The sequence below is a fragment of the Aulostomus chinensis genome, chromosome 12 (assembly GCF_037954235.1).
Source record: "Aulostomus chinensis isolate RoL2024-O1b breed Wild chromosome 12, RoL_Achi_v1.0, whole genome shotgun sequence".
Lineage (NCBI taxonomy): Eukaryota > Metazoa > Chordata > Actinopteri > Syngnathiformes > Aulostomidae > Aulostomus > Aulostomus chinensis.
This window is the reverse complement of record NC_141331.1, coordinates 9,741,678-9,764,962: the sequence shown is the minus strand read 5'-3', so window position 1 is coordinate 9,764,962 and position 23,285 is coordinate 9,741,678. Positions and strand designations below refer to the sequence as shown.

Here is a 23,285-nt window from a genome sequence, read left to right as displayed (position 1 = left end):
GCTTCCTTACTATAACAAAAATGCTTTTGAGAAAAAATGCTATCGATGCCCTGCATTCAAACAGGGAATCAAATGCAATTCCATCCTCATTATGGAGTTACAAAACCAGTGTAGAAGCAAGGTTATGCTGCTAAAATCTCTAGCATGCTAATCGTAAACATTAGCTGACCAACACAAGACCCAGCCCAATTCTGTCTGACCCCACTAGTATCCTGACCTGCGTGTCCAGTGTGTGTGCGGGAAGCCCTGCAGCAAGGTGAGTCTACCTTTACCATGAGTTCAAATCAAACTGACAGCAGTACAGCTTCACCCAGAAGAGCCAGGAGCCATGGGCGGCTGTTCAATTACAGCTTCAGAATGCATTAGAGAGAAATGGGAGGGCATTATAAACAAACTTGGTTCTCTAAAGAACATTTTCAACCACAGGAAATTTCCCCTGGAAGTAGAAACCTTTAGATGAGGTACATTCATTTTAATCACAGGAAACAGTTAGTAGATGCTGAGACACTATTCTGTCTTTGAAAAAGCCCGATCTCTGGAGGTAATACTTTCTGAAATTCCTGGAACTATGAGGTCATGAACTACGTTGCAGAAAATCTGTAAACCCTCTGTTTATGATTCTTATACTATGGAAAGCTCATTCGCAACAGGCCGATGGTTAGATACAAGCTTGACTAGCTGTTAATGCAAAAAAAAAAAAAAGTGAACTACAATGACAAAGTGTAGAACTCTTTCATACATCATTGGATTGATTTGCCTTTTTTCACGAGTCAATAGACAGCAGGCAAAACACAGACAGCAATGGGCAGAGGCAACCGTTCAAATTCCTGGGAACTTCTGGTCAAAAATGTGATTCACTGGAGAACATCACACATGTAGAGCAAATCCAACGCTAACCTTGCTGTTGCAGCTTATATTCCGTTGAGTACGTCTTCCCGATGATGTTCCAAACCGGCCGAAGACAACCAAATAGCCCTTCTAGGAAGCCACCTGAGCCCGGCCCTGCTCTGTGGAAGTGCAGCTTGATGTCATCAGGGTGATGTGGGTGGCTTTGTCTCCCCTCTCCACCATGGTCTACATGACAGTCCCCTTCTCCCATCTGCTCCTCCATCCCACTGCCGCAGCCACCATGCTCACAGGATGTGGGTGACACGACTTCCTCATGGTCCTGCTCCTGTAGCTGGAGCACACTGTTGTCAAAGTGGCCACCCTCACTCCGCGTTGAGTCCACGCTCAAGGCTGTGTTTGGGGGACTTGTACCCCCCAGCACAGAGTCCTCATCCTGGCTGGGTAGCTGCAGAGTCTGCAGGGGAACTGGCAGGTGTGTCGGTGGGGCCAGGTCTGTAATAATCTGAGGAGGTAAATGGGAGGGAGGTGCCTGAGGAGGCTGGGGTTGGGAGTTGGGTGTGTTTGATTTCTTCATGGCGTCCCCTACTACAGAGAGTTTGAGCTCTTCCTTCAATTTGCCCACCAGCAGACTGGGGCATGAAGTCCACGAGAGCACCTCGGGGGAGCTACCCATGGTGTCATGCATGTGCATGGGCTGCTGAGTGGTGATTAGCTGGGTGTGTCCTAACACACTGGCTCGACAGAATTTTGAGAATCACCTGTAGAGAAGAGATAAAGAACAAACGAGAGATTATAAAGTAAATGTAAAAGCAAAAACAGATTAAATCCTCTAATACAACATCAACTGTTTATCAGGAACTGTTGCCATGGGGTCTCATTACCTCCACGAAGGGAAATGCAATCCTCTCATTTCCTCTCATAGATCTGGGATTGGAGGAGCTTACATTAATGATGATTATTTTTAACTATAAAGTGAAAAAGTGCAGGGTGCAGGAGGTCAGAAATATCAAACAGGCTTTAAATCAGTGCAAAAGATACGAATAAAAGACACTGCTGAGTGGATACACACAACACAGTTCTGGGAAATTTCTGGGAAATGGCAGGACTAAACCGATCACACACAACTGGGGCTTTACTATGAAACAGTGATGGTATAGCAGGGATTAAAACTCTCACTGTGTATTAGGACAGCTGAGAGCAAAACATCTGGCGCGCACGAACCCCCCCCCCCCCCCCCCCCCCCCCACACACACACACACAAACCTGTGGCCAGCCATGCTAGCTTTGAACAGTCAATGAGAGACGAGGAACGAAAATCTCTCACTGCCTGTTGGTGTTGAACAGCACAACAAGGAAGGAACACGGGAATGAGCTGGTGATGAAAGTCTCCATGAAAGTCCATGAAAATGTTGTGGGAGATGCTGAGGTATACGATACACTAACAAAACACTAGCATCCCTTTTTTCCTCATTCCAGCACTTAATCATTACAAGGAATCATCATTAAAAACAGTATAAATCTAAAAATCAGCATGGATCAGATGCCTAAGTGGCGGAAAGAGCAAATGCATGCAGTCGTTGTAGTAAAAGTACTTGACACATTAATTTATTTCACAATATATCTTCATTCCACCCAAACCACCAAGAGTCCATGAGATTTGATTGAACTATGAGAAAGCTGGTGCGTGGAGTTCCAGTGGATTTCATATTGTTGATGTGCGCATCAGGCTACTGAGACAACATGTGCTTTAAGAGGAAAGTTTATCCCCACTTGTTCTTCCGCTCATTGCTTCCCTATTTGTATCCTTAATTCCACACAACCAAGGAATCACACATGCAGCTATCAAACAAATTAACTTTACGAACGTCAGATATTTTGAGTATTAGTTGAATTATTCTGATGAACATTTTGTTTGTAGAAAAATGCGGCAATTCTGGGGGGAAAAAAAGCCACATTCGGCATAAAGTGTGTGTTTCTTCACAATCAATCTGGGTGTATCAAATGTAAGGAATAATGTACGGCAACCGCTAGTCTACCACCGTGAGCACTTGAAGTTGTCAGTCAGGAATATATGAATTTGTCAGCAAAATGTACTTTAAAGCACTCAAAATAGATATTTTGTCATATATTTGTATCGTTTTCCTGACATGTGCATGTGAGCAGCATTTTAATGTTGTCAGAGTGGAGCAAATCTCAATACGGGGTACTATTGAATAGTCAAAGGTAAATAAAACTAACTTTACCGAAGAAAAATTCATGTGAAATGTTTCCATACCAGCCAACGTTTACACTTATACTAATATTTGCTGTTAGGGATTCCCTTTAAATCCACAAGGCCTTAGAAATCCACTCAAGTTATGGGTGTTTGAACAAAAGAGAGTGAGGGACACAGAGAGGGGAGTATTGAGAGTGAGTACGTTGTGTGCAGTTGGGAAGAGAAGATCAAAGTTCAGTAAGGGAGGAGACAGAGAGGCAGAGCTGTGAGTTGGCTTTGTGTGACGTGGAAGGTTCCTGGGAGAGGACAGTCAGGAAGTTCAATGCGACTGGAGTTTATGTTGCCCTCTGCAGGGAGCAATGACAGGAATGTATGACACTTGAGCCTATAAAAATGGCATAACCTTGCAAACGAGACCAAACCTGGATTGATCTGATGTTGTTTTATTAGTTTTTAGATATGTATTATTGATATAAAGTTATATGTTCTTAGCAGGTAAGATGAAAATCACACACAATGAGAGCATTTGCTCATTTTTATGCATTTATTTATTTTATTGAAAAGCTACACTTTACAAACGAAAGCCCCAGTTCTGTGTGTTATACATTTTACTTAATTAACATGTACAAGTGAGCAGCATTTTACAAAGGGATGTGATTTGAAAATTGCAGCAGGCCTAACATGTGGTGATTTTGATGAAAAAAAAGTGGTTAATTGTTGAGCCCTGGTATGTACTGGGGGGTAACCTGAGTGCTGTGAGAGTGTAGCGGCTGCCAGGAGCTCATCTATAATGCAGGCCTGTCTCTAAGCAGGTTGCTGAGAGTGCAGGGGAAGGAGAGAATGCTCTCTCAGGTATCCAATAAATCCATCCCTTCCACAGCCAAGACAATTGAGCTGTGTGAGTAGAGGCCCTCGCTGTAATTCCACCCCATGGATGATTCTCAGAGCTGGGTTTCTGACGTGGGACGCTGTCTGTGGATGTGGCTACAAAGTAACAAGCACATCAAGACCCAGGCCGTCTGTACACCACAATTATCCTACTTGAATAATGACTGCAGAGCAGTCTGACAGAAAATCTGTTCATGTTTTTCTTTTTTTGCCAATTTTAATCTCTTTGCATTGCTAACAAGCTGGATCTGGACAAAGGGTATGCATCCACATCTGACACCAAGAAAAGGAAACGGACCTCTCCCATTAATCTCTAATGGAAATCTCTATGGGCATAGAATCCCATGAATAATGTCTGCGCCTGATCAAGAAGGGTTTCATTTTCCAGTCATTTATTTACTTTACAACTTTCCGAAAGGACATACTGGCTGTCTGTCTGATGTTTACAAAACAAAACAGTGTCACATGTTTGCATGTGTTACATATTTAGATATCAACCCACAGGACACAATACAGATATTCAGCAGGATGAAAAAAATAATAAAGAGAGACAGAGAGAGAAGTTATCAGGGGCTGATCCTTTAATCCTGACAGGGCTCTAGAGACAAGCTTGGACAAACACAGACCCCATTCAATCCTCCCCATCCTACACACTTCCTGACACTTCTGCAAACTATTGGCAATGACCAATAACAGGATGCAATATCTATGTACGTGCATTTTGGGGTTGGAGCAGATTAAGCAGAAAAATGTTGTTTTACCGTGTGTTCACAGCAGCTGTTGGTAAGAGGAATAAGGTTGAGAGAGCACACACACTCTCACGCACGCATACACGCACACATGCACACACACAGAAGAATGGGGCGTGTCAGGCAGGATCCGATAATCTCACTACTCCCAGCAATCCACTGGGGAAGGCAGTTTTTTGTGCGACTCAGCACATCAATATGGTTGTTTAGATTGCATTTCCATGTCCCGTACCTTCATTAAAACAGCTCTCAGACTTTCCTGCAAAATAGAATGTCGCCAGACAGACAGACCTTTGACAAATAGAGACACGCTGCCTTCATGCTCACAAACACAGCAGCATCATCTGTGCCTCCATCACTCTGTGCCTCATTAAGGGAAGCCCTGCTGGGCCCTAGAGGGGGAACCTTCCTTTAGGTGACAGCTGCACCGCCAACAAAGAGCCAATTTAGCCTCTATCCCACTTTATCATTCACACGTTACCATGTCAACACAGCATCCATCCCGACACCCACTCTCAGGTTTGGAGAGGCCAAGAAGGCCTGGAGGTTGCCATGTTATTCACTAAGCCAGTCAGATTGGGGAGGCAGAACCGTTTTTGCTTTAAATAACAACAGCCATCTGGCTTTCATCTTTTTGAATAAGATGTAGATCAAAAAGAGCAACTTGCCTTTTATCAATGACCTATTTTTGGAGCAGGAGAGCACTGCACAGTGAATGCTGTGAAGATAGAAATCTCAGTTTCTTGTGAGCTACGTCCAAACACCTGACTAGGAATAACAGCGAGTGACAATATGAAAAGAACAGTCTAAACATTGCATGAGCGCAATGCCTTCACCAAAAAAACTAATTTTGACCATTATCAAACACTAATCAATACAATTACCTCTCAAAGAAACTCACTGGATCATAATCTCATCAAATCTCACAGTTAAACAAATGGTAATGTTGTAAAAATAACTCTGTTCTGAAGAGTGCAAATACTAATAGAATAAATATACCAACAACTGTGTAATTATCCTAGATGGTACAGTATATGGCATAGCGTTCTTCAGAACCATTAATAAAACCATCATTATCACCAGAAATCTTAGCCCTACGGAGACGTGTGAGGGTACGAACTTGTCACTCCATCACCTCATCCTACAGAGCTTGTTGCTTCGAGGAAATAAAATGCACTCTGGCTGTGGGTTCTTTCCATCTCACCTGAACTCGATCTTTCCAAAACAAATGGAGCACAAAATGGATGGGGAGAGCAACACTGGTTTCAGTGGAGCAGCTGGAGCAATCAATAAGAGAAGAATTTGATATAAAAATGATACCGGAGACAGGAGTCTCATGGGTAGCCCAGGACAAAGTGACTCTGGTCCGTGTTTCTCTGGGACTGAGTTGAGACGTTACACCCTGGTATCTGCGTTTCCCTCGTCAATGCAGACTCTGGACTCTCACGGCCAGGGTTCATCGACTGAAGTGAACTTGTGTTGGTAAACAATGTTGTGAAACATTTCCAATTCCTTTCTAGTTGCTGGAGCAGACAGTTGACTAATTTACGGTAAATAAACTGAATGAATGAGCAGAGAAAAGGGGGTCAGTGAAGCTTCTTCTTGCCTTGTCAGGCTCTACACAGAAGTGAACTGGAGATTTTGGACCGACCATCATCAAAATGAAGGAGTACCTTTTAGAAGATTGGAGTTCATCCGTCCAGACTAGAAGGGCTCTTCCAACAGCCCGACATCTTACAAAAATGGTGGTTTTCACCTTGATTTTTTTTGGTGCCTATTTTCATGAAGCAAGATGAAAATTCAGTACAGAAACCTTTAAATATGTGAGCGGCCCAGTGCTGATTTGATTTTTTGGGATGTGGGCCGATGTCTTAATCAGCTTTCCCCCCTCGACTGAGGCCAGGAGTCCTGCCAGAGGGGATTGGACGGGCTGCTGTAGGTGGGTGAAAGTAATAATCTGCTGCTGCGGACAAAGCAATAGTAGGGAAAATAAAACCTGATTCTGGCACAGTGTTCAGGCATCTGCTGTCACATGGCTGACATTTGGCTATTAATCCCCCTTTCTTGATATTCTGATTCCCTGTGGTGACTCACCTTAAATACCTATTGGTGGCAGGAAGGGGAAAAGAAGGCCATAGTGATCTCTAGTATGGAACTCCAAGGGAAATCACAAATTGGCATAATCTGGAATATATTTAGCGTGATGCGAGTTTTGGATTTGACTGGATGAAAGAGTCTGAAACACTAATGTTTGATTATGTGGAATATTAGTAACTTCAGTGAACCAAAACAAACTTCTACCAGATTATCTTAAGTGTTTATGAAAATAGATTAAGGGTTAACGCTGTCGTGAATCATTATCACACACCAACATTGACTAGTGCCTCAAATAGCCTCTGCCGGTACAAACCAGAATTGAGAAAAAATAAATAACTGAGGAAAAGTGTGTGCGCCATCGACACGTCACACACTCCCCCCCCCCCCCCCCCCCGGCTTCACTGAGAGGCTGCAGCCTGCTGCTAACAGGACACACACCCACCAAAAAAGGCTGAAATCTGTGTCACTCTGCTCTGACAGGCTTAAAAATCCATTTCTTCAGTCATTCACTCTTTGTTCAGAGCGGTTTCTAATGATAAAGCTTTACGGACTTATAGTTATGCATACTAACCAGATCATTCTGGGTAGATGATGAAAGTAAACAGACAGAGAGGGACAGGGAAGCTGAGGAGAAGGTGGAATGGCTCAGACAACAGTAAAGGAAGAAAAGGAGATTAGGGAGACAGAGAAGGACATGCAAGGGGGATGTGAATGAGGGAGATATGGAGGAACTTTGGTTGGATAAGAGTACGAGTGGAGGAAAATGAATGAGAGACAGAGGAGAAACTGCTGCTGCTTGCGGCATGATACTGTACCGACCACGCTCCGAAGGGACAGACTCCCAGAGCGACAACAAAGGACACAAGAGGAGCCGGCTCCATGTGAACTGGGCCTGTCTGCCCTGCACGGCCAGGAGACAGCAGCACACACGCACGCATGCACACACACACACACACACACACACACACACACACACACACACACACAACGCTGCACACCAGAGCAGCTGCTGCCACAACAATCCCCCTTGTGCTCTTTTAATAGGGACAGCCTGCCCAGCCTGCCAACAACAAGAGCTGGCGAGAGAGACAGACACACAAAAAGACAGACAAACGTGCATATTGCAGGAGACTGGCTGTGACTGACACCATTTAAATGCCGTAATATGAAAATGCACAAAGCTGATGAGCAAAAAGAAGAATAAGAGGAAGTGGTTTTATGTTCTTCCTTCAGCCTGAAGACAGCAGCCTACAACAGCAGAAAACCAGAAAATCAATACACATTAGTACCTCTATTAGTGCTGGGCTTTATATGAACCCTCTTCTTGCCCTAAAAACAACCTCAGCTACACTTAAATATTAAATTCTGTACCCCAAAGTCTCAAGAAGAAAAAAAAAAACCATCCAAATGGCAATGCAGCCATTAATACTGTGTGGAGAATGGGTAGCTGGATGAATCCTCATCCTCCCCTCCAAAGCCCGGCTGCAGGCTACTCATCCAGCGCAGTTATATAAACATGCTTAGGAGCAGAGGACAGAGGTGGGCACACACAAAGCTCTACTAGCAGAGTCAAGAAACATGGGTGAAGTTGTAGGGGAATGTAAGAGGAAGAGTTAAATAAGACAGGAAAGTGCGATAACTGAAACAGATCTCAGACACGTGGCATTGACAGACACACGTGTCCCAGAAAAGTGTGTCATCTCTGATGGATGGCGTTATAATACTTAAAGGAGTGTGTGTGTGGTGGTTTTTTTTTTGGGCTATTGCATAAGGCAGTAGAGTTGTGCATTTGTTGCTTAACACCTACATCTCAACCTGTCCTTCAGAGGGCACAGAGAAATACTGCATCAAAAAGCAGCAGCAGCAGCAGCAGCATCGCCACTGAGCCTAAAATAGCTGCTGCACGCACCAACGCACGACTTCTCAACACACTCCTGCAGTGCTGCTGCTGCTGAGCAAACACTGACAGCTGATCCACATGCAAACACACACATACATACACACTCGCAAGAACATCTTCCCTGCAGACGTTATTGTACACATTTAGGAAGAAGTGCAAAAATGCCAAATCACACAAAAGAAGATGAAACAACTCCATGTCTTACTGCCTCCGCTCACATGTAATGCAAAGACTCAGCATCAGCAGATTACTCACAGCAGACAGAGCACAGATTCATGGTCCTCTCTCAGCTCTGATGGAAAAAAAAAAAGGACTGAACTGACAATCAGGATGGAGACAAACAGCAGGAAAAGCCGGCAGAGACGTAGACAGAGGCTGGAGAATGACAGGCATTCCTCTAACTCCTGCAGCAGCCGGGCTGTGAGTGGGTGGGCGGCAGTGTCACCTCGTCTCTGAAGGCAAGCTCACGTCACACTTTTCATGAATGGAGGTGTCTGACGCAGAGAGGACGAGGTTCAAAGGGGGGTGGAGCACTTCGGCACAGACTCAGAGAGGAGGAGTGAAGTGAGATGAAGAGAAGAGACGGAGGAGAGGGGAGGGAGGAGGTGGAGGAGAACGAGGAGGAGGGGCGGATGTTTCAGAGCAGCACCAGCTGGGAACAGCAGGTTCGGCTGCGGTGGCGTCTCTCTAAAGTAGGACAGGCCGTTTCTGCACAAGAGAAAATCCCTTCGTACCGAATCACTAATCATTTCTCTCCATGCCAATTGTATCAACATCCCATGACTGCACACTGTATCCTCCTCTCTTCCTTTGTGTACAAACATTTCAAATGCAGACGTCAATACGAATGTCCAATATCTTGTCCGACTAAAAATATTTTGCTTTGCAGTGAGGGAAAGCACCACAAATGTCAAATTCCGTGAAACAAATTTTTAAGAGTAAGAGAGATACAATACAGCACAAGTTAAAAGGAGTTTTACAATATTAATGCTTTTATAGCTCTGCTACATGCAATTAAAGAGGAAAAACCATCAGGGTTGCCAGAGTGTTGTTTCCTCCTTTAACACCTCTTGAGGTTTCATCTATGTGGTCACACTACAAACACGTACACACCTCAGAACTACTCTTACACTTAAATTTACTCAGAATATTGGATTTTAGCCATCAAATCATTGGCATGAACCTACATTTTCTGCACAGGGTACACAACAATCGCCACATTCTCAATATGAGACTTTTTTTCATGACCCAATTTCCAGTTACTCAATATGTTCAGCTCTCAAATTGTAAATCGATTGAGTACAAAATATGGCTAAGACAAATCTTACTTCAGAGCTGTAGACAGACTAATCAAATCTGACCTCTCCTCAACTAACTGATTAGCTGATGGGTAAGTGTGTCCCATTCGACCTCACCAACCCAGTCAATACACTGGAAAGAAATGAAGGTGTTGTCTAAATAGCGCTGGTTTCCCCTCTTGAGCGCTCGGTAGAGTAGAGCAGCATGGATGGCAGTTATCCTGCTTTGACAGATACTATTCGTTCATCTGTTATTTTAAATTCTACCCTAACCAAGTGCTGCTTGAGCACAGATGAGTTGAACCCGTTGCCGATGGGACTAAAGTCTCAGAAGTTAAAGGCCTAAGCAGCAAGCGTCCCTTGGCTCTATGGTGTATTTCGTTGATGGTGGAGCTCCAACTACTTGTTGTAGGCGCGTCCAAGAAACGGCCACAAATTACGGCCTTCACCTGGAATTTGTGTTGACATTGATGCCGATCCACCACCTCATAACACGTGTCTACTGCAGAGGCATCAGACCCAGGAGTGAATGCTGATTAAACCTGATGCAGTCAAAAGCAGGAGGTATACGAGTGTTATACAGCAATTCTCATATCAGGTTTAATGTTTTGCTCAAGGGGCTGGAGGATCAAACCTGTAACGTTCCAATTACCAGACAGTCATTCCATAAACCCTTACCAAGGGAATTATTAGAAGGAAATCCAAAAATATGTAAAGCAGGCAATTAAAATACTAAGGGTTATCTCTTAAACACTAGCCTAATGAAAAATAAATGATCACGAACAAAATACAGCCTCAGTCAAAAATAAAACCCAGCAGGTGTGCATTTGTTCCTCCCTCCCAGGAAAGTGATGGATTAGTCCTTGAAGACTATTGAGAGGAAGCACTTTTCTCCTCATGAAAGATACACTGGTGATTGTCTGGTCAATGAGAATTTGGTTGGACAAGAGCAGCATTTAAACCAATCAATCGAGAGTATGGAGCTGAAGGGCAGAGACAGAGAGGAATCGGAAGGTCGCAGCTACTCCGCCAGAACAATCCTTTACTCTCCCCAAAAAGGTCATTTACTGACTCCCACAATCTCCCTTCACAGCGCTGAAGTAACACTGCTGTATTCTACAACTCTACTTGTGAGTGCAGTTGTGTGCATGCACTGACCTGTTCGGTGGTTTCTGAGCATCTCAGAGGTCTGGAGAGCGCCTTCTGATCTCAGGTTCACTTCTGTCTTGCTTTTCACCTGAATACGCACAAAGACGACATGAGAGTTAAAATTAGCAAGTTCAACTTCATTGAGAACATCACACACACAAGCCAGAGCACCAGCAAAGTGGTTGCCATCCGGACGATTTTCAAGGTGATGCTCAGAAATTGACTGAAAGGTTGAGTCACCGGCTAAAAGATTGCAGAGGGAGCAGAGCACGATTCAGAGGAAGGGAGGTAGTGGCAGTCCGTCTGTCTGCAGAATGTGTGAGCGATAATGACAGAGATGGAGACTGACTGAGACCAGAGGGGGTATCAAACGAGACTGATTGAGAGGGCAGTCCCAACGTTGAAAGGAGAGGCTTGGGGAACAGATGCTCCACCCTGTCCTCTCCTTGCAGGGCCAAACCTCTGGGGAGAGCAATGCACAGGGGGGAGGTAATGATGCATGGAGAGAGGGGGGTTGGGAAATTGAAGCAAGCATTGTCCAATCTCCATCCTCAAGCCACACCCCAGCAGGGGACCGTGCCTGAGGAGGGGATGTGATATCCAGGGGCGAGGATGAAGCAGGGGCGGCCAAACTATAAATGGTGTGAAATGACAGTCAAATCAGATTCGGTGCAGATGGCTGAGGATGCTGGCTCTAATGGGACAGACACCAAGGAATGGTGTGCGGAGAGTTCCCTGGATCTGGCAGATGTACAGCCCAAAATACATCAAGTATTTTCTGACCAGACAAGGGTGCATTCAAATTGTCATTCTCGCCAAACAGTCTGTGCATACAAAAGACCCACTAAAAATAGAGCTCTAGTTAAATATTGATAAGAAGAAGGAGACTGAGACATTAGATATCTATAGGAGCCACAGACTATACTTGAACATAGCCTTCAGGTCTGACAAGTGAAGCCTGTGAGGAAGTGCTTTATTCCTCTTCTCATTCTAATGGTCAGCAGGAGACAAGTGATTGTAAAGAAAATAAGCACGACTTCTGATGACTCCAGTTAACATTTCCGACAAGTTTTTGGTCCGAGTCGCAAGTTAAAACCCTTCTTCAATGCAGCATAATAACAATTTGGAAAATATGGTGCCATACAGAGTGAAAATGCACAATAAAGCAGGGTAATTTTTAGGGTGTGGCTATCTTGTGACTGACAAGTTGTTACCGCAGTGACAATGACATGCGTCAGTCGGATCCACCCAAACATCTCATGCTCTGAAACACCAAAACGTCAATGCTTCAGACCAGGAGTCGGTCCACAAACTAAAGAGTGTCATCATGGTGGCCATGTCCCCTCTTGCGTTCTATGACAGGAACATCACATTCAAGCACCTGACCTGACCTGTTTGCTTAGCAAGAACATGAAGCTCCGCTCTGTAGCCTGGATTCCAAAGGTCAGCAGATCACAAGCCTGTGAGCTCATGTGGAAAACAAGCAAAGCCACTATGCATCATGAAAACAAGCCAGAAACACCCACAACTCAATCATTTCAAATATAATGAGGACCTTTCCAAGCTACTCACACACACTCAGTTTTGAAACTATCTTTCATACAGGAATACACTCCTGTACTGCCTCATCGGATGATTCAAATAATGCAAATGTTTTAAAATAACCTCGATATAACCAGATATAATTTAGGAATTGATTTTCAGATGTTTTGTTTGTTTGTTTGTTTGTTTTTACAATTGGCAGATATTGATGTGGCAAATCGCTGATGTTTACCATTGTCATCATTTTTTAAAATAGTGACAAAGTAAAAAAAAAAAAACTTTTTTATTTATTTCCAAAATAGCTGGAAAAGTCATTAAATCTTTTTTTCTCTCTATTGCATTGTTTTCTAAAGTCACTTGGGGAAAAAGCTCATGAGACCATTATATTAAAAACTGAAACTTTTGCACAAGCAGTTGAATCATAAATAAAAGTGAGGACGCTACATCCAGCAAAGCAACTAAAACGCTGACATATAAATGAACTACAAATTTCTAAACTCCTCCTCACATTGTTGATTTGTGGGGATCATCTTATGTAATCAAATATAAAAGTTACAGTAAAACAACAGAAACTGACGAGGTCAGACTGGACCTCTTAATTCTAACATTGGTGTTATTTTCTCTCTTTAATTCTTCATCCCTCCAGTTTGCTGAGAAGAATTAACTTAAACTTTAATCAAAAGTTTCAAATTACTTTGGCCAGCGATAAGCGGGAAGCTGAAATCCGATCTTGTTCCCTCACACTGTGCTTACAGGTTACACGACAATAAACCGGCTGATTAATTCTGTTCATAGACCGGCTTTCTGAATATGAAGAGAAACAAACTTTTTTTCTGTTGACAATCCATACAACAATAATAACAACATCCATTATAATAAGACCACAACCCAGTTCTTGTGCGATCATGAAAAACCTCTCAGGCGTCCCAACATACCTTTTCTGAGCCGACCTTCTGTCATGTTGACTTTTGCTGGAATTACACAGAAAAACCACCTGCTTGACAGAGTCTATTGTGTAATTAACCAGCCAGGCACCTTAATCAGTCGTAACCAGCAAGCAATTATTTTAATGAGCCATTTATAAGCTTCTTTTAGGCTACACTGGTACACCTGCAGTCACAATATAAAGGGAAGTATATTCATGGATAGACGCTACATCTACTGTCTGAAGCTAAAGCTTTGATTTGTCCGGTCGTTTCCTCAGATGGTAACAAGAAAAATTGCTCCAAAATTTCGCGTTAAACTGGATTTAAACTGAGCAGCCAAGCAATTACAATTTTTTTTTTTTTCTGAGAAATTATCAGAAAGTTTCCAAAAATATCAAAACGTCTCTGCACCTACGTTCACATTGTATTTTTTATCAGTCCAAGACCCAAATACATGAAATTTTAAAATCATATGGAAAAATCTGTGAATCAGATATATCAATAAAAAATATAAAAACATGAATTGTTTGATAAGCTACTTAAAAAAATACGGACACTGAGCAAAAATTAATTGTTCAAATGCCTTGAAAAATGACGGCACTTGGAACTTTCTTCTTCTTTTTTTTTTTACCTTCTACTTCCTGGTTTGAACAAGTTATTAGGCATCGTCTGAGTGCTGCCACAGGTTGAAAGATCAAATATTTACCTAATAGCTTTTCTTACATTTCAGACCCAAAGACACGCAAAGAGTCCAACCTCAGTCCCTACATTAGCTTTATTCCAGCGGTGGCTGAAGCCTCTTGGTTCTGTCTCCATCCCCGATGGTACGATGCAGAGCCAGTCGGTCAGCCAGAGCTCCATGTGCCCTGTAAACCACACTGGCTGTGCTCCGTTATACACACTCATTACTATTTCACCAGCAGCGGAACAGCAGCACTGACAGCTCTTGTGTCCGCTGCATTAATAAGAGAAAAAAAACACCATCACCTACCACTGGTTTACCTTTCAATCTACCATCACAGGCAGTGAACAGGCAGACACGTCGGCCCACACACACACACACACACACACACACACACACACACACACACACACACACCTATGATTACCGAGAGAAGACTTCCATGGAGGTCACAGTCGTTATGACACTGCATGAATAACAGTTGAAGCAGCAGTGTTAGAAGAGGAAATATAAAGTCTACAAAAATCAGAGTTAACAACAGAACTACTCTGTGACATAAAAGATAATTTGGGTAGTGTTGTTAAAAAAAAAAGTTATATTTGATGTAGGAGTCAAAGTTTTCATTGGCACCTTTTATATAAATTCTAGTTTTAATATCCTCCAATGTGAAACTTTTGCCCTTACAACAGCAAATCAAATATTTAGATTCAGTTCAGTTTCGGGAGCTTTCAGGCTTTCATTTCCCTTTAAAGAATTGCACTTCCAGACAACATAACTTATTTAAACTGAAATGACCACTTTTTTACATCGCAGTTTCTAAAGAGTTGACACTTCAATGATGTGCAACTTGTACCCGACAAGAGCTTTTGTATTTTATGAACTATATATATCACGACTGCAAGTCACCGCAGGGAGGAAGGCCAGCAAACTTCCAGCAGCTATTGTTTAGGCCTCAGAGTCACTGAGTTTATGGTTTGTTTACATGGCCAAACCAAAATGCAATTTAGTGGCTGACTTGAAAACTCTCTGGACTTAATCTCCTTAATTTCACCTTTTTGTAGTTACTGCACTCCAAATTTGTAAGGTAGGAGTTCTCAAAAAAGATCTTTCACTTACATGAAAGTATTTGTTGGAAAAAAAAATCCTATGGTAACATAACAATGAAATGCAATCTAATACTACTAGAACCTCTATGGTGGTGGATTTTTGAGGCTGATATTTGGAGTAAAAACTTCTGATATGCATTTCTAATTTTGCATTTGATTTTTTCATCAAATTGTCATGCATTAAGGGCTGCTGAGCTCAAATGGGCTCGCAAGGCACTACAAACATCTACGAACGTAACAAAACCACTTCAACTTGAATATGTTCTGAAGCAATTGATTGGAATTGTGTGGACCAGTAACAAGTCTCATCCTACATTATGGAAAGTTCAAAGTCCAGTGCAAGCCAAGCACAATTTTTCGCAACTCTGATTTCTGAATAAAGTTTGTTTCTGCACTGGATTCAAGTATCCTATCCTAACGCATGAAGCGTATTACACCCTTTCAAATTGACGGTCTGCATTTGCCACATTCTGGGCTGCAGGAACTGTTTTTTTTTTTCTCTGTTAGCTGGTAGTCTACCTCCATCAGTCATAGAAAACAATCAAAACATTCAACAAACATTTTAACAGAAGCCTACAAGTTTGTGATATCATGGACATTAAAACAGAAAAATGCTTTCTAAAACCTAAGGTTTTTAAAAGGTATTCAATGTGCAAAATGGCACAATTTGGGGTCTTAGATACAGTATTAATGACTCTGTTACATGTCAATAAAGTCTGAGCAATTGGTTCTCAGTCAGTTACCTCGTGCTAAGAACGAGACTGTATGAACTGATGGTGTTTTACATCTAAAACATGGATCAGAAAAGTTTTCTGTTGTCAGCATACACACTGAAACAAGCAGACCAAAAAGAGTGCTTAGAAGAAGTCCAAAGAAGAGATCAAGTTGGTTGACTTCATGCTCATTAAGGACCAGCCCACGCTGGATGGATGGATGGATGGATGGATGGATGGATGGATGGATGGATGGATGGATGGATGGAAGCAGTCCACCCTGGTTGATCGGTTGGTTTTACAAAAGCAGGCATGGATGAGTGAGTCCTGCACATAACACCATCTGACTCTGAGAGGCTGATAATGCTTGTGAGATTACCGTGCTGAGCCCACCAACAACCCACGGCCCGACCAATCTGTGTCGAGAGGAAATTACATAACAATGACTGTTCCGATGCTCGCAGAGGATCCAGCCCAAGCCACAACAATCCATCCATCCTGGCCCGCTCTTCTATCAGCCGACTGCAGGAGCAAACAGATGAGGAGCAGCAGCAGCAGCAGACACGAGCCAGGCTGTGCCGTTCTCACGACCAACTGTATGCACCTGGTAATCCGCAGCACGATTTACCGGATTGCGTGCGGAGCTATAATGCCGGACACAACAAATAGTCTTAGATAACGTAACATATTATGAAGGCTCTCCAGGGTTTTTATCATTTCACTAGAGAGAATTAGCGAGGTGGGAGGAAACCAGCACGTGCTGGGATGTCACGTCCGTCACACTTCACCTCCTCCTTCCCTGTCACTGGTTGAGCTCTACTCTACATGAAAGTATAAACTGTAAACAAGGAGTAGGGTTAAAAAAAAAAAGAGAGAGAGAGAGAGAGAGAGAGAGAATTATTCTATGACGTTTTTAAGTCCAAAATGGAAGGTTATGTGTACCTAGAGGGGAGCTGCTTGAACCAAAATTGAACCTATAAATTTAGTTGGGCTCTTTTTTTTTCATTTATACTCAGGAAAAGAACGTGGATGTTTATGTGGAGAACAAAAATCAATTCAGCCATGTTTCTACCATGTTTGGAAACATTTCTTTACGTTTCTTTGACACTGCAAGACAAAATTTTGTTTTTACATTTTCATTAATTTGTCAGGAACGTTTCACTGCGAATATACTGTGACTACGTATATTACCGCGTGGGATTTTGTGCGACTCCTTATAAGAGTTTATTTCAGTATTTTGGCTTTGCAGAGGTCTGTGCTAGATTCTGATTCTGATTCTAGTTTTTCTTTACATACCAGACTGATTTACAATAAACATGGGTGGGTTCTAGCTGTTTATGTTTAGTAGAAATTAACAAAAGAAGAGGTGCTGCAGTTTCATTCATTTCTCGGATATTTGAGATGACATGTACACCGTTGTCATGGTATACTGTAGTATCATGAACTACTACTACATGAGAGACTTTTCCATATATGCCCATCAAGGAAATTATCTTTGAAGTTCCTGGAAGTGGTCAAAATTTTTACGACAACTTTACACAGAAAATATTACATGGGCCTTAAAGGAGATCAGGTGATCCATGCTATGAAAAATGATTTTCTCACACTATGTTAACAATTGATTCTTTCTTCAAAACTTCTTACTACTGACTCAGTTTAAATGGGGCAACTTCCTGCTCCTCCAGCTTCTTTTTGAACAAGCCTTACTCCTGGACCACATGCTTTATATCGTGCTCTATGGTAAACATACATTAATCTACAGATGCCAACACATGCACATGTCAGCGATACTGCAAACACACTCCAGCAGACTTGTGCATGTGCTCTCTCTCTCCTCCACTCGTGTGTGTTAATATGCTTCCCATGAGGCGCTGCAGGCTGTGGTAATTATAGAAGCTCGGCTAGCAGACACATCACAAGAGAGCTGTACATTCAATGCTATGTGCACTTGCGTAAATACAGTACATGCATGCACACACGAACAAAAAACTTAAGAAAGGCACCCACAGCAACTGCACATTCCCATGTAAAACAGGCTTTCTACACCAAACCAGGTATTAATAGTTTCATACGACATTTAAAATTCTAACAGTGCAGACCAATTTATAATTTTTCCCACCCACTATTGCTCCAGTAAGTAAAGCCTGTGTAATCTCAGCAGGCACACTCATGGTTCAACAATGCGGACTTAAGCCCCCGCCCCCCCCCAAAGCTCACAAATGAAATGCCCCCGCCCAAATATAAAGAGATGTGTGGCTTAACCCACTTCTCAACAGAATCCCAATCCTCACTCAGGCTGACCAGCAGAGCGTCTGGGATGGTGTCCAATAAACTGTTGGCAAAGGGCAACTATCTGCAGGAAAGCCAACAGAACAGGGGGTGGGGGTGGGGGGGCTTACTTTGTTAATGAAGCCGAGTTGTCATTATTGGCATTTAGAGGTCTGATATAGATGTGAGGCGAGCCAGGCAGGCTCTCGGTGTGACAAGCTGGCCCTGCGTGTGGCGTATAATAGGCTAAGGATGGCATGGAGGCCGAGCCTGTGGAAATCAGACAGTGTCATTACAGAAATGTCTGTCAGAGGGAAGGAAAGGAGGAGAGGCCCGAGGGATACGAGAGGAGGAGAGAGGGGGAGTCCGTAAGAGGATAGAGAGAGCAAGCAAGAGAGAGAGAGAGAGAGAGAGTGAAGGGAGCAAGACATTCATGTTCATATTCCTCTTTCAGCCAAACGTTTGTTTGGCTTTTTCCACTCAACTGCCCTTCAACTGCTGAGCTGCACGCGATGTGACCATTCAGCACATAAACCTTTGTGAGTCCATTTTAAACAGCATCCATTAGCCAAAACCACAAAAAAACGCCAGCGGACCTGAGAGGGATGAGTTTGGCACAAACATGCCAATAGAATTTACTTGTCATCAGATCAGGTCATCAGCTTTGGACAAATTTCCGGGTTGTACAAAGCTGCTTTGTTGCATTTCTTTTTTGGAGGATCGATTTGCTGTGGATTCTGGGTAAATTTATACTTTTGTCATACTAAACGCTTCATTCCCATGAAAATGGAAGAATTCAAGTTTTACAGGGAGATTTTACTTGAAGGATTCTTTGAAAGTGTAATAGATAAAAATCTGGCTTCATTATGCAGGGAAAGGAAAAGAATGATGAATCTAGTAATGTCGCCGCCAACTTCTTACAAACAGAAATGATGATTTCCAAACTGCATCAACAGGCAAATGTGCACTGAGAACATTTTGCCATGTCCCCTGGTTACTGAGCATGCTCCCTCACGGTCACTCTGTCCTGACACCCGCCACCTGATGGCTGCGCTAGGCCTCCACCAGGGTTAGTATATAACTGTCATCAAAAGAATGACCATGAATGACCCAAAATGAACCAGTCTGGTCACTCGGGTCTCCAGGCCCGGATTAGTGCTCTGAGACCAGCTGCAAAGCCACATGTCACTTACATAAAGACAACTTACTGTCTGTGTGCTAGCCTCAACCGTGCCCTTCCTCTGATGACGCTCTGCTTGACTCAGGATGCGTCGCTCAGAGAAGATAAGCAGCGTTACCAGGATGTTGCTATGCAACAGCGTCAGCCTGTTTTGTATTGTTGTTTTTTCCCCCAAGAGGATGCAGCTGATGTTACTGTTAGTTTTCCTTCAATAAAAATCCCACCAAAAAAGACAGAAACCAACAATTCTTTTGGTCATCTTTCAATAGTAGGGCTCTGATGCCTATCTAATATTACTCACTTATAATCTATAATTTAGATTCAAGAGTAACTTTTAAGGTGGACTGAAGTAATATTTCATCCTGAAGCATTAAATCCCAATATGTAATGTAAGAAAACAAAAGCAGATTTGTTTTTGTGATTTATCGATGTTTTTTTTTGTTTTTTTTTTTTTTAAAGGATCCACTTCTGGCTTCCCAGAAAACATTTATTAGTAATTTAAATTCACTTATATTAATTCAAGTAAGTACCTTAATTATTTATTGATGCACTGATAAATGTAAAAAAAAAATAAAATAAAATAAAAAATAACCATTGTATGATTTCAATGGAAAACACTCTGCACTATTTCAGTGCTGCCCAAAGAGGAGCTGGGCACCAAATTTTGACCACCATAAGGTCCATCAAATGTTAAGGTAAATAAATAGATGTAGTACAATTTGTATTATAAGAAAACAGTTGTTAATTTCACCACTGTTCATTTGTAGTTTGATATAATTTCAGCTCAAGTTTATGCACTGCTGAGCTCATTCTTTCAAACACTCAGATTATTTATGTTTTTATGTATATTTATTACAAGACCCTTCCTGTCACAGTATACACACACACACACACACACACACACACACACACACACACGTTCACATTTGCTACAAACCTGGTGTTGGGTGTCTTCATGCCATAGTTAGGACATACAAAGAGCTTCAAAGAGGTATAGCCTTCTTCATGCTGTCAGTGTTTGTGTGTGTGTGTGTCGGGGGGGGGGGGGGCGCTACATTTGGCTGATTGCTGCGGCTGCTGCTGACCTGTAACTGCACCAGAGCCTGGCAGCAGTTACAAGAGAGGCGAAGCCATTAGCAACACACGTGAACATTTGCTGGAAACGTCCTACTCAGCACAAAGAGGCTGGAATGCAATACTCGCAGCGGTGACAGCACACAGCATCCAGCAGTCACACAGGCAGCGCTTTCACCCGCTGACTGACTGTCAGAGTATGTCGGCGGTGAGAAATGACGAACAGTCAAACCATAAATCAGTTGTGACATCAAGTCCTCATGGGGTTCACCAAGAACATCAGATACTATAAGACAGAAGAGCCCGATCACCTGTGAACCCACTGCCAGTTTATAAGGACACTAGCGAAAGAAATCCCATAATAATAAAATAATAATAATAATGATAATAAAGCTGTGCGCAGGTGGTGTTTGTTAACTGACTCATCTCCTCATTTCTAAATTTACTCAGATTAATATCTAAACCATAGTAATAAAATATTGCACAACTTGGAGGAGAGTTTTTTTTAGGCTGTGCTGACCAGCAGAGCGACACGCACTTTCATTTTCATATTGAGATATAAAAACTGTAAATGTTTGTCAATTTGAAATACAGGATTGGCTGCACGGTGGTGCAGTGGTCAGCACTGTCGCCACACAGCAAGAAGGTTCCGGGTTTGAGCCCCGGCTTGGGTACAGGATCTTTCTGTGTGAGTCTCCATGTTCTCCCTGTTCCTGTGTGGGTTCTCTCTGGTACTCCAGCTTCCTCCCACAGTCCAAAGACATCAAGAGGGGACGAGGCTGATTGATACTCTAAATTGACCGTAGGTGTGGCTGTGAGTGTGAATGGTTGTTTGTCTCTATGTGTTGGCCCTGTGATGGACTGGTGACCCATCCAGGGTGAACCCCGCCTCTCGCCCGAAGGCTGCTGGGATAGGCTCCACCCCCCCTGCGATCCTTAACAGGATAACTGGTAGAAAATGGATGGATGGATGGAAATACAGGATGTTACAATCAAGTTGCGTTTTACTTGCCACTGATCCGGATCCATATCCTTTAACAACTGGGGTCTGCTGACACAGTTCTTCGTAAATAATAGCTTCCAGTACATCAGTTACTAAAAAAAATCCAATGTGTATGTGGAACAACTGAATTGCTCTGCAGTAAGAAAAAATGGTCTGCAATCCAATCTGCTCTTATTTCAACAAGGTAAGCAAACATCAGTCCAAAACCCCAGACTGACAAATACAATCAGCTGATCCTTCCCTATAACCAAGTGTTTGAAATTTTTGATTGGGGAAAAAAAACAAAAAACAAAAAAAAACTAGAATGAAAAACTACTCAAGGAATTACATGGTATCAGATATGTAGTGTGCACATGAGGGATGTGCAATTCTGGATTTTTTGATAGCCAATATTTACAAATATCATTATTATCTATATAAAAACAAGTTTATACGAGAGTCATATTAACAACACGTGAACACTCTTTGTTTGAAAGAGTTATGGTTATCTTTATCTCCAAAACACTTGGCAAAGCCTGTTACTCAACCGATACAGATATACCAAGCTGTGGAGTTTAGAAATGACCAGTATCTGCTGATAATGATAACATGCTGACATTATAGAACACCTCTAATGTACATAATTAGTTCTTCTGTGCTTCTGGCTCCTTGTTTAGTTTGTGGTGCTTTTTTATGAGTCGTAAGATATTATAATGAGGGCTTATATTAACTTTCCCCTTCGATCTTTTGCCTCCTTAAAAGACAATTAGGTTTAAACGAACTAAAACAATATTGAACCCTAACAAACGCGTTTAAAACACCCTGTAGTGGGTAAAGATGATAAACAATAAAGGGATAGATAATTTGCTGAGAAGCAGTAAAATCCACCTGTGCAAGGTAGGGATCATATGCTTCTGAATCTTAGCCACGTCGTCAAAATACCTCACAATAGTATATTTAAACAACCTCAAAAAACAAACTTTCCTTCATCGGTCACTATAATTTAACCTCCACTGCTGCAACAGCACACAGAAGCCTGTAATTTCAGTCTTCTACTGGTTAAACAGGCCAGAAAAGCGATTGTGTGTGGAGTCCAGAAGCTGTTCATCAACATGGTCACACTTGGTTACATAATGAAGGCGAATATCAAATCGGAACCTTTAATACATGTTTATTTTATTTTATTTGGAAAAGACGCTTGACAAACGGATTGGAGCTTTTCTCCGTCCACTCCGCCTCTCGACTGTCTTTTATTTTTGCCTTGAAATCAATTCATAAACAGTTGTAGCTGCCTGACAGCTGCCCCAGCCTGTGGTCAGCACAGTTAGCTTCATTCCGCAATCAAAACTCACGCATCCTAGTCCAACTCCACACATACAAAGCTTCTACTTTACACCATTAAGCTCTAAATGTCAGTAAACGCTACCAACAAAAGCTATTTTATTACCTTTTAGCTCCGTTGACGATGTCAGAGACGTCCGCCAGCTCTGTAGCTCCCTCGGTCCATCTATTTACTGTCCAATCCGATGAGTCTTGTGAGAATCAGACGTCACTTCCGGACACTCCGAACCCGTACACCTGTAACCCCGGGCGCACACGTCACAAAGATCGTCTATTAAAGTACTGAATTCTCATACTCGTGTTCCTCTCAGCAAGCTAGTGTCAGT

General features: G+C 42.5%; 1 protein-coding gene across 3 annotated transcripts in view; it reads right to left on the bottom strand.

Annotated features, from left to right (window-relative positions):
* The window catches only part of map3k13 (mitogen-activated protein kinase kinase kinase 13), a 34,130-nt gene that overhangs the window by 9,649 nt on the left and 1,196 nt on the right, over positions 1 to 23,285 (bottom strand). The window contains exons 2-4 of one of the 3 annotated variants that reach the window (XM_086219994.1): positions 23,066 to 23,196; positions 11,155 to 11,233; positions 898 to 1,607 (exon numbers count right to left, since the gene is read on the bottom strand). In XM_086219994.1, coding sequence (XP_086076120.1) covers positions 898 to 1,540 — 643 coding nt within the window. In that variant the 5' untranslated portion in view covers positions 1,541 to 1,607; positions 11,155 to 11,233; positions 23,066 to 23,196. Of the gene's footprint in view, positions 1 to 897; positions 1,608 to 8,953; positions 9,140 to 11,154; positions 11,234 to 16,493; positions 16,513 to 23,065; positions 23,197 to 23,285 lie in introns of those variants that run through there. The other 2 variants (XM_086219995.1, XM_086219996.1) reach the window with 2 other exon arrangements.